The following is an 18,520-nucleotide window of genomic DNA, read 5'->3' as shown; positions in this document are numbered from 1 at the left end:
AATTAGGTCTCGAGGATGACAACCCCCCCCCCCCCCACAGCCCTCAGGGCGAGGGTTGTAACTTATGCCCTGGGGCATATGAAGTTTTTATAGAAAGCGTTGTCGTAGAAATTTCAAAAAGGGCTCATTTGATTAGAAATTCAAAGGGCTAGAACCCTTTTTAATAGTCGAAAGTGATTGAAGAACAACTAACCCCCCTCTCACGCCCACCATTTCCCCAAACTTATACAGTCAAAATTTTGAGATAATCATTTTGTTCAACGCAGTTGAAAGTTCAGGAAATAAGGTCTTTGAGCATGACAAACCCACCCCCCCCCCCACAACCCTCAGGGCAAGGGTTGTACATTATGCCCTGGGGGGCATATAAGGTTTTTAAAGAGTTTTTTCCGTAAAAACTTAAAAAAGGGCTCATTTGATTGGCAATTGAAAGGGCTAGTGCCCTTTTTAAAAGTCGAAACTGAATAGAGAGCAACTAATCCCTCTCTCACGCCCACCATTCCCCAGACACATCCAATCAAAGTTTCGAGATACCGTTTTGTTCAACATAGTTGAAAGTTTTGGAAATTATGTAGTTGAGGATGACAAACCCCCCATAGCTTCCAGGGCAAAGGTAGTAAGTTATGTCCTGGGGGCATATAAGGTTTTTATAGATAGCGTTGTCGTAGAAACTTCAAAAGGGGCTCATTTGATTGGAAGTTGAGAGGGCTAGTGCCCTTTTTAATAGTCGAAAGTGATTGGAGGGTAACTACCCCCCCCCTCTCCCGCCCACCTTTTCCCCAAACTACCCCCCCCTCTCACGCCCACTATTTCCCCAAACACATCCAATCAAAATCTTCTGATATCCACTCTGTTCAACGTAGTTGAAAGTTCTGGACATTAGGTCTTTGGGGATGACACTCCCCCCTGAGCCCTCAGGGCTAAGGTTGTAGGTTATGCCCTGGGGGCATATAAGGTTTTTTATTGAAATATTTGTCGTAGAAACTTGAAAGAGGTATCATTCGATTGGAAATTCAAAGGGCTAACATTCCAGTGTTCGAACCTTTTTAATAGTTGAAAGTGATTGGAAGGCAACTAAGGCCCCTCTCACGCCCACCATTTCCCCAAACACATCCAATAAAAATTTTGAGATAGAGATTTTTTTCAACGTCGTTGAAAGTTCTGGAAATTAGGTCTTTGCCAGCGTTGTCACAGAAACTTCAAAAAGGACTCATTCAATTGTAAGTTGATAGGGCTAGTGCCCAATAATCAAAAGTGACCCCCCCCCACGCCCATCATTTCCCCAAACACTTCCGATCAACATTTTGATATAACCATGTGGTTGAATGTAGTTGACGGATCCGGAAATTATGTTTTTGAGTGTGACAACCCCCTCACAGTCCTCAGGGCTAAGGTTAACAGTTATGCCCTGGGGGCATATAATGTGTTTATAGAAAGCGTTGTCGTAAAAACTTCAAAAAGGGTTCTTTCGATTGGAAATTGAGAGGGCTATTGCCCTTTTAATTGTCAAAAGTAATCGGAGGGAGAATCACCTTCCCCCTCCCCCCCCCCACGCCCATGATTTCCCAAAACATTTCTGATCAACATTTTAATATGGCCATTTTGTTCAATGTAGTTGAAAGGTCTCGAAACTATGTCTTTGAGGATGACAACCCTCCCCCCATAACCCTCTGGACAAGGATCGTAAGTTATGCCATTGGGGCATATAAGGTTTTTATAGAAAGTGTTGTCGTAACTGCTTCAAAAAGGGCTCATTCGATTGGAAATTGAGATTCTAGTGCCTTTTTTACTAGTCGAACGTGATCAGACGGCAAATTTTGATATAGCCATTTTGTTCAGCCCTTCGGAAAGGTGTGGAAATTATGTCTTTGAGGAAAAACAATTCCCCCAGCCCAAAAAGCAAAGAGCGCAAGTAAGGCCTTGTGGGCGTACAAGGTTTTTATAGACGGCGGGGCTAATTAGGCTTTGAAGGGGGCTTGAGAAATAGTCGACCAGATACGCTCCTGTTCCTCTCCTAAGCCAGAGTGATCGAAGTGCAGCTATTCTTTCCACGCTACACAGACATCGTATCGTCCTGAAATTCGTCTTATAGAAATGTTGAGATAGCCAGTCTATTCAAAATAGTCTAAATATCATGTAACAAGGCTTTTGGGGTTGAAACAAACCCCAGAGGTTAGGGGCAAGGGTTGTAAGTTATGTCCAGGGGATAATTAAGGTTATTATGGAAGGGTTATTATAGTTGGTTATTATAGGTTATTATAGTTGTTTAACTTCAGAAGAGGCTCAGTCTTTCTCCCTGAAAAAGACTATGTCAATATAATATGAACAGAAAATTAATCAAAAAAACTTTTTCCACAAAATAAGTTTTTCAAAAAAAGTAAAGAACTCCATTAAACCAAAAATGAATAAAAATAGAATCAAATAATGTGCCAAGCATACAACTACCACAAATCAGTATCAATAAATAAATGAAACCCAAAACAAACAGAAATTGAAATAAGTCAAACTCAAAACGAGCAGAAATTAATCTGAGTAGGGTTTTAAACCTATACTTTCTAAAAGCTAGAATATAATTTGTAATTTACTGAAAAAAATTCTTTTAAATGTTTTCACTTTTATTGCTTTAAGAAATAAAAATTTACTAATATATTAAGGAATAAATGCACATTTTTTCAGTAAATTCATTGATTTTTTTTCAGTAAAGTACAAATTATATTGGGCGGGAAGTGGTCATTAACCGATTTGCAGGTTTTTAAAATAGTAGCAATAAGGAGCTGTAAAATTTTTATATAATTGGTTCATTTCTGTCGCACATTCACGCGACTTTATGCTGAAGGTAAAAGCAGGGAAGACATGTTTTTTGTTAACTTGGTAAATTTTTGGTCTTGATGACTAGAATTACCAGGAATGGATTTACACCCAAATTATGGCCCGGAAAAGCGTATTCAGGCTTATTTCTAACCGCTTTAGAGATTTTGTGAATTGAAATCCTTTTAAAAATGTCAGAGAAAAGGAAGGTTTGGCTTAGATAGTGCTTCTTTTTTACTATAAACAGACATTGCCTATTTCTAATATGTTTTTGTCTATGTCGGTGATTCCCAACCTGGGACATAGGCCCCCACCGGCGGGGTATGGCAACATTTTGCTGGGTCATGGGCAAGACGTTCACCCTCGGCTGACTACTTTAAAAAAAGAAGCATTTTTTATGTGAATGACGTCAGATTCAAATGCATTTAAAGAGAAAAAAGATACATTGTAGAAATGCAATGACGTTGTATATTGTATAAAAGGTGCTTTATTCAGACAATATCTTTTATTAGCATAAATTATGCCTAGAGGACGACCCTCTAGGCATAGTTTTCCCCGCAAAGCTTTATAATAATGGATTTGCAGCCATCGTAAACAAACCTTCGGGTTTTTGTAGATGGCTGCTGTAAATTTGTTTGTATTTTTTATGTTAAATAAATTAATTTGAATTTGAATTTTTAATTGAATTTAAGCTTCCGTCAGGTCAGCACGCGTAAAATTTTGAGCGACACAATTCAAATATCACGAGGGGTACATAAGTATTTTAAGAATTCCTAGGGGGGCATCAGGATTTTTAAAATGCCTAGGTGGGGCCTGGCCGAAAATCGACTGGGCACTGGTCTATGTTGTAATGCTAATTCTCTTTGACTGCTTTTGGCATACACAAGGCGTTAGCCAGAGTAGTTTCTCTTCGATACTATTTTGCTTCGAAGTAAACAATCCATTTCCTTCGCGGCCATGTCACAAACACACGTACCATCTACCACTAAACAGTAGCTATCATGTTACCAAATTTTAATATAACTGGTGTTTATGGATATTTGTTTATTATGGCTCTTGTATTTCGATATTTGGCTCTCGTAACGGGAGATTTTTGGAATGTGGTTCCACCTATACTGAAATTATAACATAAGTATAACCAGGGGCGTCCTGGGGCTCACTTTATGGGAGGGGGGCGATCCTCGTAAATTTTACCGAATCGCTACCTAATTTATGCTGAATTTTCTGCAGAAATAAAGAATTTTGCTAAATTTCTGCTGATTTTGCAAAATTTCCGATGCCAAAAAATTGGGGGGAGGGGCGCCCCTCCCTGCTCCCCCCCCCCCTTGGAACGACCCTGCGTATAACTAATCCCGGAATTTGAGTGTGGTAATTAGATTATGTAAAAGTCGCCCCATAACAAATCTAAACAATAAGAAGAAGAAGACATATAACTAACTATAACATATGACTAAGATAATAAATATGAGAAACTCTTACACTCCACATAGTGTTACCATTCAAAAATGGGCGTAAACCTAACAGAAAAGAATTGAACGGTCACAATACGCTGAATAAAGATTTTCAGGGCCGTACAAGAAAAAGGACTATTAGTGCATAACCTACTTTAAGATTATTATTAACTTCAGCAAGCGCAGTAGAACGGATAATAGAATCGGAAGAATAATTAGTCATGCCAAGCCAATGCTGCAAAGAAAGAAGCTCAATTGAAAAGGATCCGCAATCTAAATCAATAAATTGGTGTTCAAGATTAAAAACTAAATATTAACACTTTACAGTGTCCAGTTTCAGGTCTGTTTCTTCACAAAGCGGGTTCACTTTTCTGGAACCCGTTATTTATCACAGTTAAGGAATTATACATCATTTGCATACGCAAATCCATGCATCGGGCCAAAAGGGTATATTCCCAACAAAAGTACCCCTAATCGACATCAAACACACAAATTAGCATACCAGAACCAAAGAACAGATGAAACCGAAAAATTAACGCCTAGGCATAAGTGACTGAAACCGAAAAATTAACAATGGCATAAGTGACTGCCGCAAATTGAATCAAAGACTTTAGAAACATGGAGCGCACATAAATAGACTTCATAATGGATTTCTTAGACCACATTCTCTTTCCATTTACAATTGCAACGCAAATCTATTAATAACCTGTAAACAACATTTGAAGACAGTGAAAAAAAATTAAATACAAAAAATAATAATAAAATCTGAATGTTTCGGCTTCGCATCTGAAAGCCTTAATCAACGGGGAACAACTGTGTAAAGTAGTCGAGCTTGGTAAATGGAACGTTTAGGGGTAGATCCAGAGCCTAAATTATGCCCAGTGAAAAGCTTTTGAAGTAACTATTTCTACGCTTTTTCCCTAAAAAGGGCAGTGACCTTTGGGGACCCTGAACAAAACTTTGTGTCCTGACAGTAAATCTTTTGAAAACGAATTTACAGTACAAATAAGACCCAAGGAAAGTTTTTTAAGTTTAAGAATATATTATGCATGCTATTGTATGTATATGTTCAAGTTCATCGTATGATGTAGAGCTCGAGCAAAATGAAGCCATCTTTTGATTTAAAGGTCTTGCGTGTGCCTTAGGCTAAATAAATTAAAAACAAACAGGTGAAGAAACTATTGTGTTTGATAAATTGAAACGCCAGCAAAAGTGCGTTTTGATTAATTAGGCTTATGTATTTTTAAAATGTAAAGCCTCTCTCTCGAAAATGTGGCATTTTAATATCTGATAATTTTTCTCTCGAAAAAGATTTTACTGTTATCGGAATTTTGGTGCAACAAAATGCTCACTCTAGGATTCTTTGGTTTTTTGTCAGTTTTTTTTTTGGTCCCTGTTCTTTGGTATAAGACGGGTAACAGAGTTGAGGAAACAGTCACGGAAAGTTGCTCATTTGTTTTCAAACAGTTAGAAATTACAGTCAGCCCATCAATAAGCTGGATAAAATGTGATGCCATTCTTTTATTAATATATTCTTTTTTTTCTAAGGTTACTATAACCCGATCGGAAGGAGATAAGAAGCGAAAAGTTAAGTGCATTAATTTGCCATTCCATAGCCTAGCTGCACTTGGCCTCTTTCTTAGAATCCCCTATTTTGGTGAAGAGTTACTTAAGGACAAAAAGGTTGCTGTAAAGCTGTTAAGGATTTGTCTTGGGGTGACTGATGACGGAGAAGGGGGTAAGGATTCTTCAAATTTGTTTTTGAGATTTGTTTGTTTTTGGTTTGACCTATAACTAAAAATTAGATTGGTTTAGAATAAATAGTTTTAAGAAGCTGTCTCGCACCAACCAACGGCCAGCTTTGCTAATGGTCATGTTGGGAATATGAAAGCCGTAATTTTTTATTCCATGGTAAAAAGCTAAATTATAGATTAGCTAGTTAATACTGTAATCATAATAATCTAAAATACCAAGTTTTGCTTATTTCAAAGTTTTCCGAAATAAAAATCTTAAGATTAAAGATTAAATTAAAAGATTAAATTTTATGTACTCTTGTCGTTCTTTCGTAAGAAAAGAAATGAAACGAATAAAGACATTTTATTTTTGGGTGGCAGCAGCTACTTCCTACTCAGTCCAAATTTTTGTTGTCTTGATTCTGCTGTTCAGCGTCGTTATATTCTGAGTGATTTGTAAAGGTTGTAAGTGGCTAAAGTCCGTTGTCCTGTTGTTCAGCCTTAAGGCACGTGTCTAATAAAAATTGCGGTTTTAGGCTTCCTGTGTATAAATAGTTATTTGAACTGGGAATAATAAGATTAAAATATTATAGAGGAAGAGATTTTCAGAATTTTAGACAATCTCTTTGGAAATATGTCTAGAAAAAGTCTAAAAACCAGAGCTCTAAGCCCTCTATTTTTCTAATCCGCCAATAAAAGATTAAATTTGACAAAGTACATGAGGGTTTAGGTTCATCTGTATAAATAGTTATCAATTTATATAAATAGTTATATAAATATTAATCCCTAACTTGGGATTAATAAATGACACATATAACGAAGCCAAAGGGTGTCAGAATTTTAGACATTGTCTCAGTGGAGTTGCAGTCTTCAAAAAGGCTGGAAACCACCGTTTTAGGCCCTTTTTTGTTTGAATAATATCTTTAGTGTGTCTTATATTTCGTGTAACATACTATGAGCTATATACATTATGCTATATATTCCGCACATTTGAAAATAATATATATTATTAGACATTTCGTGCTGTCGATTTGAATTATCAAACGAAATGAGTTTTAAGACATCTCTAATCTTTTCATTTTTGTTTTTGAGCGTTTCTGGTCGTTGTTCTGAAATTAAAAGCCTCGTGATATATAGTTAAAAAGACAAATGACTTTAACAATTTATCACTTGGCAATAAATCGCCACCTGAGGGGAAATATTTCTATTCCGTAAGATACCAAAATTTGGAGATCTTCTGCAATTTACCATATATCTTGAATGAGCTATTAGATTTGTGCTTTATCAATTTTAAGGATTACCCTGTCTCGTCTGTTATAATATTTTTTAGTTTTTATGGTTAAACTATTTTGAATTGATTGGGCGGTCTTGCGATAACTTGGATAAGATATCAGAGGTAACGCTGTAGCGTTACCTATAGTAAAGGCCATACGGCTCCAATGTTTTATTATTATTATTTTTTTCCCACAGGCACTTCATACGGAAGGGGTCGTCGTAGAAACTTCAAAGGGGGCTTATTCGATTGGAAATCGAGAGTTCTAGTGCCCTTTTTAGTAGTCGAAAATGATCGGAGGGCAACTAGCCCCCCCCCCCACGTCCATCATTCCCCCAAACACATCCAATCAAAATTTTGAGATAGCCATTTTGTTCAGCATAGTTGATTTCCAGATAGAAAATATATTTTTGAGGAGGACACTCCCCCACAACCCTGACGGCAAGATTTTTAAGTTATGGCCTGGGGGCATATAAGGTTTTTATAGAAGGCGTTGTCGTAGAAACTTCAAAACAGGCTCATTTGATTGGAAATTCAAAGGGCTAGTGCTCTTTTTAATAGTCGAAAGTGATTGGAGGGCAACTAGCCCCCCCCCCCCAGCCACACCCATCATTCCCCCAAACACATCCAATCAAAATTTTGAGATAACCATTTTGTTCAGCGTAGTTGATTTCCAGATAGAAAATATATTTTTGAGGAGGACACTCCCCCGCAACCCTCTGGGCAAGGGTTTTAAGCTATGCCCTGGGGGCATATAAGGTTTTTATAGAAGGCGTTGTCATATAAACTTCAAAAAAGGCTCATTCGATTGGAAATCCAAAGGGCTAGTGTCCTTTTTAATAGCCGAAAGTGATTGGAGGGCAACTAGCCCCCCCCACGCCCATCATTCCCCCAAACCCATCCAATCAAAATTTTGTGATATCCATTTTGTTCAGCGTACTTGACTTTCAGATAGAAAATATCTTTTTGAGTAGGACACTCCCACAACCCTCAAGGCAAGGGTTTTAAGTTATACCCTGGGGGCATATAAGGTTTTTATAGAAGGTGGTGTCGTAGAAACTTCAAAAAAGGCTTCTTCGATTGGAAATTCAAAGGGCTAGTCCTTTCTTAATGGTCGAAAGTGATTTGAGGGCAACCAACCCCCCTCTCATGCCTACCTTTTCCTCAAACACATCCAATCAAAACTTTTAGACAGCCATTTTATTAAACGTAGTTTTAAGTTCTGGAAATTAGGTCTTTGAGGATGATAACTCGCCCACAGCCCTCAGGACAAGTGTTGTAAATTATGCCCTGGGGGCATATAAGGTTTTGTATAGACAACATTGTCGTATGAACTTCAGAGATGGCTCATTTGATTGGAAATTGAAAGTTCTAGTTCAATTTTTAAGCGTCAAAAGATATTGCAGGGTAACCAGCTCCCCCCCCCCCACCTAAACTCTATTTTCCCAAATGCATTCAATTAAAAATTTTAAGATAACTATATTGTTAAAAATAGTTCAAAGATTATATAACAAAAATTCCAGAGTTGACGCAATCCACCAGGGCCCGGGGGCAGGCGTTATAAGTTATGCCCTGGGGGCATATATGGGTCTCATGGAAGGGATGCTCGTATTCACTTCAAAGAGGTATCTTTTGATTGTAAATTGAAAGTTCTAGTTCACATTTTAAGAGTCAAGAGAGATTGGAGGGCACCTAGCCCCCTCCCCCCCCCCCTCCCCGCCCTTTTTTCCTCAAACCCATCCGATAAGAACTTTGAGATAGCTTTTTTTAAATAGTTCAAAGACCTTATAACGAAAACTCAGGGCTCAACACAGCCCGAGGGCAAAATTCAGGGCCCGAGGGCAGGTGTTGTAAGTTATGCCCTTGGGGAATATATGGTTTCTATTGAACGGATGCTCGTAAAAAATTCAGAGATGGCTCATTTGATTGGAAATTGAAAGTTCTAGTTAAGTTTTTTCGAGTCAAAAGATATTGGAGGGCAACTAGTCCCCCACGCCCGTTTTCTCCCAATGATCCAATAAAAATTTTGAGACATGTATTAAGTTAAAACTTGCTCAAAAGTCAGATAACAAAAACTCGGATGTCGTCACAACCCCCAGAGCCCGGGGGCAGGCTTTGTAAGTTATTCCCTGGGGCATATATTGTTCGTATGAAAGGGATGCTCGTATAAAATTCAGAGAGGGCTCATTTGATTGGATATTGAAATCCAGCCCTTTTCCCCCAAGTACATCTGATAAAAAATTTGCGGTAGCCATTTTGTTAAAAATAGTTCAAAGATCATATAACAAAACTGCTATAACAATGACGTATAGTCATTTCGTTAAAAATAGTTCAAAGGTCATATAAGAAAAACTCCTGTGTCAAAACAACCCCCCCCCCCAGGGCCAGGGCTGGCGTTGTAAGTATTGCTCTGGGGGCATATATGGTTCTTATGGAAGGTTTACTCGTATAAATTTCAGAGAGGGTTCATTTGAATGGAAGTTAAAAGTTGTAGTTCATTTTCTCAGAGTGAAAAAGATCGGAGGGCAACTAGCCCCTCCCGCCCTCCATGCCTTTGGGCAAAAATTTCAGGTGGCCATTTAGTTAAAAATAGTTCAACCATCAGATATTCAAACTCCAGGGTCGACACAACCTCTCAGGGCCGAGGGACAGTTGTTGTAAGTTATACTCTGGGTATTTATATGGTTTTTATAGAAGGGATACTCGTATAAACTTCAGAGAGGGCTCATTTGATTGAAAATAGAAAGTTCTAGTTCACCTTTAAAGAGTCAAAAGAGACCGAAGCTTAATCTAGTCCCCCCCCCCCCCATGCCCTTTTTCCCAAACCCATCCGATAAAAATTTTGAAATAGCCATTTTGGTAAAAATAGTTCAAACATCAGATAATGAAAACTCCGAAGTTGACACAAATCCATTTTTTCCCTTTGATATTGTTACTTTGATACCAGTTTTGATACTTCGATGAATATTTGATTTTTTTTTTTTTTTTTTAGTTTGATTTTGAATTAAGTAATTTTTAAAACTTTAAATTTTTGCAATCAAAAACGAACAAAAAATAATTAAAAAAAAAACTTTCCGAAAAAATAAGTTTATCAAAGAAAAGTAAATGCCATATTAAACTTAAGCTCAGCAGATACAAATACCTTTTAAAATTCAAACTCAAAACGACCAGAAAATACTATTAAAGGATAAATGAAACCCAAAACGAACAGAAATTAAATAAACAATCATAGCAAAAACATGCAACAAGTAAGGATATAATGACTAAATAGATCTTAAAGCGAGTAATGCTTAGATTGAATATGAAAATCAAGCTTAAGACGAAAAAAAATATTTTCCTATTGAAGTACAAATGAAACTTGAAACGAACAGAAATTAAATAAACAATCAATGCAAACAAACATACAATAGATATTAATGTAAATTAATAAATAAATCTTAAAACGAGTGAAATTTAAATTGAATATGCAAACGAAGTTTGAAACAATCAAAAATCACCACAAACAAGAGTTTGGGTATGACCTCCTTCTCTCACTGTAAAAGTCTAAAACCTGCTGCGTCATTGGCGCTTTACTGAAAACTATATGCGTCTTGAACAGTCTTGGAAAGTATTAACAACATAAAATTGAATATTTGATGTATAATGATAATAATTGTTGAAAGATCCATCAGTTCAAGAATTTATTTCACTCTAATTTTATTTTTATTTTCAATGCTGTAAGAACTGGAAAAGAAAATATTTGTAATATAATCCGTTTTCAGTTAAGCCCCAATGACGCAGTAGGCTTTTGGTTTTTATTTACAGTTAGGAAAGGAGGCAGTATCCAATCACTTGTTTGTAGGGAAACTATATTCGTCTTTAACAACTTTAAAAAGAGCTAATAAATTAAACTGAATATTTCGTATAATGATATTAATTGCTGAAAGCTCATCAGTTCAAAATGTTACTATAATTTTAATGTGTATTTTCAGAGATAAGAACAAAAGAAAATATTTGTCACAAAATTGGTTTTCAGTAAAGCGCCTTTTGACTCTTAAAATTGAACTAGAACTTTCAATTTCCAATCAAATGAGCCCCCTCTGAAGTTTATATGAGCATCCCTTTCATAAGAACCATATACGCCTTTTTATAGTTCAGGAAAGGGCAGCCCCTAAAAACGTTATAGCATACCTCGTTGAAAAATGCTAAAAACTAGCTCAAAAGAGATGTCATTTGAGGAATTTAGTAGCTTTGGGACTTCCCTAGGGGTGTAAACAACTTGGAGCGAAAACCTTGCCGACATTAACTTTTCAACCGAACTTCGTAGTCAAACCACAGTCATACGCTCGCAAAATGTTGTTTTTTTTTTTGTTTTTTTTAACCATCTAATCCGCTCAACGGCAGAAAATTCAGTTGTATCCTGATCGACATGTCAGCAGTTTTCCTGGGAGTCGAATTATCCTAGGAGTAAAATTATTATTATTATTATTTTATTACCCATTATTAAGCATACAAATGTTGTAAATGGAGTACAAGAAAAAAAAATAAACAATAAAATATCCTTGCCATATCTGTAGAAAATGGAACGAATACTGTGGTGATCAGACGAAGTAAATATTTTCCAAAACGGAGATAGGGCTAGCACATGTGGCAAAACAAAAGCGTTATACACCCTTGCGAGTAGAAAACAGTTAAAGTGGCACTTCATTGAAACGAGAATTCCATGAGCTCTTCGTGTATTTACAGCGAACAACGAAACAAGGCAATCGGGAGTTATTTTAAGATCGCTACATATTGGAAGGCCGAGGTACATAATCTTAGACGGAAACTTAATCGTACAAGTTCCGAAAATACCATTAACTGGTACACTATCTTTAACACGGCTATTATATACGAGAACTTCACTCTTCCGGAGATTGAAAGAAAGACCTATGTTACCGTACTCCTTACTCAAAACACCGAAATTCTCTTTGATGCCTACAAGTGTTCTACTCGCGTTCAAAATGTCGTCGGCATAATTGATCAGTGAAACATTGAGGCCTCTAAAGATACATGTAGACTGAACCGGTTCTTGCGATGAAATAATACTATTATTGAATAGCGGTGGCGAAGTAAGTGCCCCTTGGAGTATTCCCTTCTCTACGAGTATAAGACTAGAAGATAGGGATAAAGCATTTAACATACGGTACATTTACACGCGCTTTTAATTTACTATACATATTCCTCAGTGCGCGTAGAATAGACTTATCCACGCCACGCTTCCGAGCAGACAACAATATCTGAGGGTGCACACCGGAGTTGAACGCGCGGTTGTCATCGTGACCGGCAAAATACAGTGTCTCCTTCGAATCATCGGCGTCAAGCAGCAAATTAGCAATCATATAATGCGCGTGTTCTCTACCAATGTTCTTTTTGAAACCAAATCGGTTATCCGGCGTGTTACATATAGCACTAAGCCTATTTACAACAAGCAATTCAAATAACTTGCACAATACAGGCGCGACAGTTATCGGGTGGTAAGAAGAACACTGCCCCCCGTCTTTTCCCAAGGAGTAATTACCCCCGTCTTTTTTAGTACAGGAGTAATTACACCCGTGCAGAATAGGTCTGGAACAATCCCAGCATTAAAAATCATTTAGTAGAGGAGACAAAGGTGCTCGACAAGGTTCTGACTTCCCGCTTGCAGATGCAATCCGCACAGGCTATTGTACATGTGTCCGTATACGCATCTACAAGATCCGAATTATCGGACCAGTGGGGTATTTCCGAGCCAATCCGAACACGATAAATCGGTACTGCAGCCTTTTCCCCACACTGCAGGACTTGAACTATTTCTCTACAGTATATATTGATCAGTACTTGTTTATCACTTGCTGCATCTGAAAAAGATTTATGTAGTAGATTGTAAGGGACGCAAACTCTTGCTAAAATATCGTCACATACATTCTGGTACAAGGGGGTATCAATTTTATCCCTAACTTTATCCATAACTTTCTGATGCCATTTTCTTCCACTGGGCAGATCAGGGTGGGATTTCGTAGATGTATTAGGTGGGAAAACATAACCAACTGGTAAGTGGTCAGGTGAGCTGATAGATGCATCTACATGTGACTGACAAAGGGGAATTGGTTGATGTGAACACATTATAAAATCAAGAGATGAAGTTGCTCAAGATTTATCCACATACGTGAAATCAGATCATTTTCCATTATGTTTAGACCAGAGCATGCACTCTAGAGTACTTGGGATCTTGGGCTTTCCGGATTCAGCAAATCACAGTTCATATCTCCGGCAACAGCGTATGACAAATCTTGGGTGCGACAATTGGCAATAGCGTTTGCTAATTTCCGACAAGCACTATGGAACTTGGAATCTGATCTAGATGATTTGTAGTCCGTAGGCATATAAACGGAGAAGATTATTGTCTGTTCAATCTTGATCGCAAGAAAATTATCGGATACTTGGAAAACTGTCGCGCGTAAAGACTTTGAAGCAAGGATTGCAATACCGCCTGAGGGCCGGCCTCTGACAACTCAATTTTGCACCAACAGAAAAAAGATCGATTGAAACACCAATATTTAACAGTTCAGTCCCTTCTTTTTTCAGGAAATGTTCCTGGAGACATACAACGTTATGACTGCGAATTAGGTTTTCGAGGATTAGCAGTTTGTTGATTAAATTTACTTTAATGTTCCCAGTAATCAATCTGAATTCGCGATTCATTTCTTAACTGCAAGTAAATTTTGCGCTTCCGGACAGCTGAAACTGTAGTATGGATGTTTCTCCGAACCACAGAGTGCGCATTTAATCGGTTTGCTGCAAGGGTTGTCCTTAGTGCTACTGTGGTTATCCACACATCTAGAACACTTAATTTTGTTATTGCACAATTATAATTATCCCGCTTATTATAATCATTAACGGCCAAAGAAAAATTAAGTGATACATTTCATTAGCTCGACTATGGAGCGTTCGGGAAGAAGCAGTCAAAATCTTTAATTGGCGTTATTTCGAAATGAAGTTTCAAGCGTTAGGACAATTTTGCTCTCAGGTCACGAAAGCGCAGGGTGTCAGGATTTTCGACATTCTTTTCTGGGAGCATGTCGGGTTAAGTGTTAGTTAGATAGATTAGTAAAGTAGTTCCTCAGGCTGCATAATGGTTATGGAAAAACAATTTAGTGCTTACACTATACTCTCGGAAAATTTGGAGCTGGAGCTGACTTTTGATAGATGAACATGCGTTTAGCAAAAAAAAATGATTTCCAATGCCCTTGGATTTTCCAAGATCCCGGTCATAGGTTTTTTATTTGTAATCTTTTCTTCCAGAAAGGAACCCATTAAATGAATATAAAAATTTGACGGAAAAAAATGCAGCTACTCTTTGCTTCGATCTTAGAATAATAACATTTTACGTTTCAATCATTCTAAATTTTTTCGCGTTATAGTTTTTTTTTTAAGTTCTTCAAGTGACAGTTCTCACTGGAGATTCAAAATTGGGTAAAGGCCCAATTTCTAAGAGGTTTTTTTCAATCTGTCTCTTTTTTGGCCAGAAAGGAAAGAGGCCATTTTTCTAAGCCCTGTCTTTTTATAGGTGATATCTTTAGTGGACCTTATGCAGAAAGCCTAGGCACAGTGCCTTTTGCCTTATTTAGGAATGTTCTTGAAAACCATCCACCCAATACAGATGATGGGGCGATGCTTCGAGCTCAAGCAACAGAAGTTGGTGCCCTCCGATTGGTTTTGGCCTGCTTAGAAGTTTTCACTAGTCAAGTGCCTAAAGCAGTTATTGAAATCCCTGGACCTCCATACACAGTGAGCATTTTAAATTTCTTAGATCAAATATTAATTATTTTTTTTTACTCATTCTTTTTGGAAATTGTACATATAAAAAGTAAATTATTTCAACATTCTGCGAGCATTAGGTAAACTGAAGCATAGTGATCATTTTACTTTTTTAATCTTTTTCTATTTGTGTTAAATTTTGACGTCTTTCTATGCTGAATTTGGCTTGAAATTCTTGTAAAAATTTAAGCTGTAACTTTTCATTCTAAATCGTTTAAATGCTAGTTTAATTGTGTTCTATGTTTTTGCAACAAGTATTTTTGTTTAGATAGTAAAAGCCCTGTATTTGTAAAATTAAAATAGTTTTGTCAATTGCAATTTCTTGTGTGAGTCACTTGAAAGTCCCTATATGTGTTCACAATAACAGTATTGTATTTTACACAGCTACAAAAGAGTGGAAGAATGATAGTCTAAAAATCACCTTGTACATGTTAATTAGGTTGTTTTTTTTGTTGTTTTTTTTTCTTTTTTTTTTTTTTTTTTTTTATAAGAGGCTGGTGATCTGTGCTTCCCTACCTACCGATTGTGACATATGCTTCCATACCCATACCCATAACAGCACCTACTAAGAAAGCCTTAGAGGGATTGTTGGAAGCAGGTGGCAGGCTTCTCATTTCTATAAAGTTAGATAATTTTTTGGATTAACTTTAAGATTATTGACATTTTTAGTTTTGTCAGATTAAACTAAATTTTTAGGTAATACAATTTTTAGATTATCAAAGATAATCTCTTAAACCACGCTGGCCTGACATAACATAAAGAAAGAAAAACGAGCAAAAATGGGGTTTTTAAAGGCCAGATGGAAATACCGACAAAACACAACAAAGCGAATATTTCGTGGGGACAAACGCCTCTGTTCTTAAGCGCGAAACGAAACTTATTCGCTAGTATCCGTCGATGGCGGTTCAAATTTTTGGGTTTTTTGCAAATCGCCAATATTGGTGAATGACTCACTTTTATGGTTGTTAGGCATTTGCTTTTAATTCTTATAATTTTTGCCTGTGATTGAATTTTATTCATCTTTTAATTTTTGTTGGTTTTTTTTCACTGTTTTTTTTTTTCACATTCACATTCACATTGCACGTTTTATTTTGTTGTTTCTTTCTTCGGCACTCTCATTGAATATATTTTTTCGTTTCGCGCTGAAGAAGAGAGGGGTTTGTCTCCTCGAAATATTCGCTTTGTTGTGTTTTGTCAGTATTTTCATTTGAACTATAAAAACCCCATTTTTGCTCGTTTTTCTTTCTTTATGTTTTAGATTATCCTGCTTGCTATTTTTACGCAAACGATATATAAATATCAAATATTCTACTTAAATAAAACAAATTATCCTTACCAAGGCCGTATACAGGAGCTTGAGTACGAGGTTTGAACCCCCCCCCCCCCCACATGAAGTTTTTGTCTGGCCTATAAAAAATTTACAAAGTGCATATAAACAGATTTTTGATGCGTTTTGTTAAGATTTGTTTTTACCCCGCGAATAAAACTGTGGATACGTCCTTGATCCTGACATAAAATTCTTACACAAAAAAAAAAAACGAAATACAAGCATCATTAGCATCATGGTTCCTTTTTTTTGCAAAGAAAAATGTCCTCCCTGCAGCCTTAAAGCATGCCAAGCTAATCAAATTTTCAATTTCAACTGGAATTACGTCCCATACAAAAGGGATCGTTCACATCATTCTGTTTTGAATTGGGGTAAAATAGTAGACTAAAATAGTAGACCTTGAACCACACTACATTTTTTTAATTAGTTTTTTTTTTAACGAAAGTAAAGAGTAACATAAAAATTTAACTTTTGTTGTACTTTCTCGTATTCGTCACTGTGTCGGTGCTGGTCGCAGCTGCGAATTTGGTGGTACGAGGGGGGATACTAGCAACATAAATATTAAATTTCTGAAAATAAAATAATTTTTTTTTGTAACCGTCCTATTTTTGTTGAAATTTGAGGGTTTACTAAACTTTGTTGCATTTTGTTGAAAAATTTTATTCACCCAACGTTAACAGGCTCAAAAGTATGTCGAAAATAGGACACACTAGTGTTTTTTTTTCCATCGTTAAAAGCCGAATGGCAACGTGTTTTTTGATTCTGTAGAAAAACCACTATCACTTTTTCTTCCGATACTTACTTCGAGTTTATTGAAAATCCACTGATATTAATTGACCTCTGCCCGATTTTCTAAAAATAGAAATAGAAGGACTGTTGATGGCAAAGCTCATATGTCTGGGAATGTTTTTTGCGTTTGCCCCAAATTTGAACAACGATTGGTGTAATATTTAATTACAACCTACACATCAAGTATGAAAACCAAGTCAAGTAGGAAAATTGGCCAATCCTACGTTTTGCAAAAAAAAAAAAAAAAAAAAAACATTTTGACACTGAGATCCTAGAATTCAGGAGGCTGCTGATATACAATTTTTGGCTTCTGTTGAACCATTTGTATAATTTTTAGCCTGTGACCCAACGTAGCCTAATGGTAAAAATTGGGAATAGGTAATGAAGGTAAGAATGAGTGCATATATAAGCTCTTGATTGGTGCTTGTTTTTCGAGCACAGCTAACTTAGTTTAAGTATAAGGGAGTTGAACCAAGGCATCCACGGATTGTTCTTAAATATTCATATGAATAAGATTTCTTCTACAACTCTTCCACTATACATTTGAATGTTGCAATTGCGGCTCTAAAAGTATGAAAAATTGTAAATACCAGGTTTTACCGAAGATTTGGCGTTTTAACATTTATATGCTAAAAGTGTGGAGCATCTCGTAAAAGATCCAATTTATGGCTTCTAGCGAATTATTTCGGCGATTTTTGCATTTGGTTCAACGTCCTGACAAACGTTCAGAATGAGCAATGAGTATATTGGCACACTTGTTCCCGCTTCTCAGTTGCGTGCTTCTCTTGCTTGGCTTGCTTCTCATAGTTGTTTATTTTGTTGCAGCGAGTTTCACTTCGTGTATTTAAATAAAGGTTTAGGGTCCATTCTATTTATATAGTCTTTCTAATCATTTTCCTAGCGCTTCCAAGCCTAAATTACAATTTTCAAGCCTAAATTACTTTATATTTAATATTAGCTAAGGATATGACTTGGCTTAAAAATTGAAATTTATGTTGTTGAAAACTTTATTATGACCTCCAATCCATATTCCTTATTAAAACTTTTGTCATCTTAACTTTCAGTTAACTATAATCCCAGTAACTGCTGAGGGAGTTCCTTCCACCCCAATGCCATCAGTATCACCAACTGCAGAAGGATTTGGTGAACCAATGGACATCGTTCAAGATGATTGGGATACAAAGGAAACTACATCTACGGCTGCTCCATCGGCTCCAAAGGCCCCACAGTACTGGGCCAAAGGTACAGGCTATGGAACGGGACCTACAGCTCAGCATTGGGACGTTGAAGATGCCATGAGTAGACAGAAGATTCAGGAAGAGCA

General features: G+C 36.8%; 1 protein-coding gene across 1 annotated transcript in view; it reads left to right on the top strand.

Annotated features, from left to right (window-relative positions):
- Positions 1 to 18,520, top strand: part of Bruce (BIR repeat containing ubiquitin-conjugating enzyme) — a 406,259-nt gene that overhangs the window by 221,214 nt on the left and 166,525 nt on the right. Inside the window, exons 33-35 of the mRNA XM_089091938.1 lie at positions 5,805 to 5,994; positions 14,830 to 15,050; positions 18,261 to 18,520. The exon at positions 18,261 to 18,520 is cut by the window's right edge and continues 41 nt beyond it. Coding sequence (XP_088948064.1) covers positions 5,805 to 5,994; positions 14,830 to 15,050; positions 18,261 to 18,520 — 671 coding nt within the window. The remainder of the gene's footprint in view (positions 1 to 5,804; positions 5,995 to 14,829; positions 15,051 to 18,260) is intronic.

This window comes from Artemia sp. Qi Xiang Cuo, chromosome 7, assembly GCF_049724085.1.
Source record: "Artemia sp. Qi Xiang Cuo chromosome 7, ASM4972408v1, whole genome shotgun sequence".
Lineage (NCBI taxonomy): Eukaryota > Metazoa > Arthropoda > Branchiopoda > Anostraca > Artemiidae > Artemia > Artemia sp. Qi Xiang Cuo.
The sequence above is the reverse complement of the archived record's forward strand: the minus strand, read 5'-3'. Positions and strand labels throughout refer to the sequence as shown.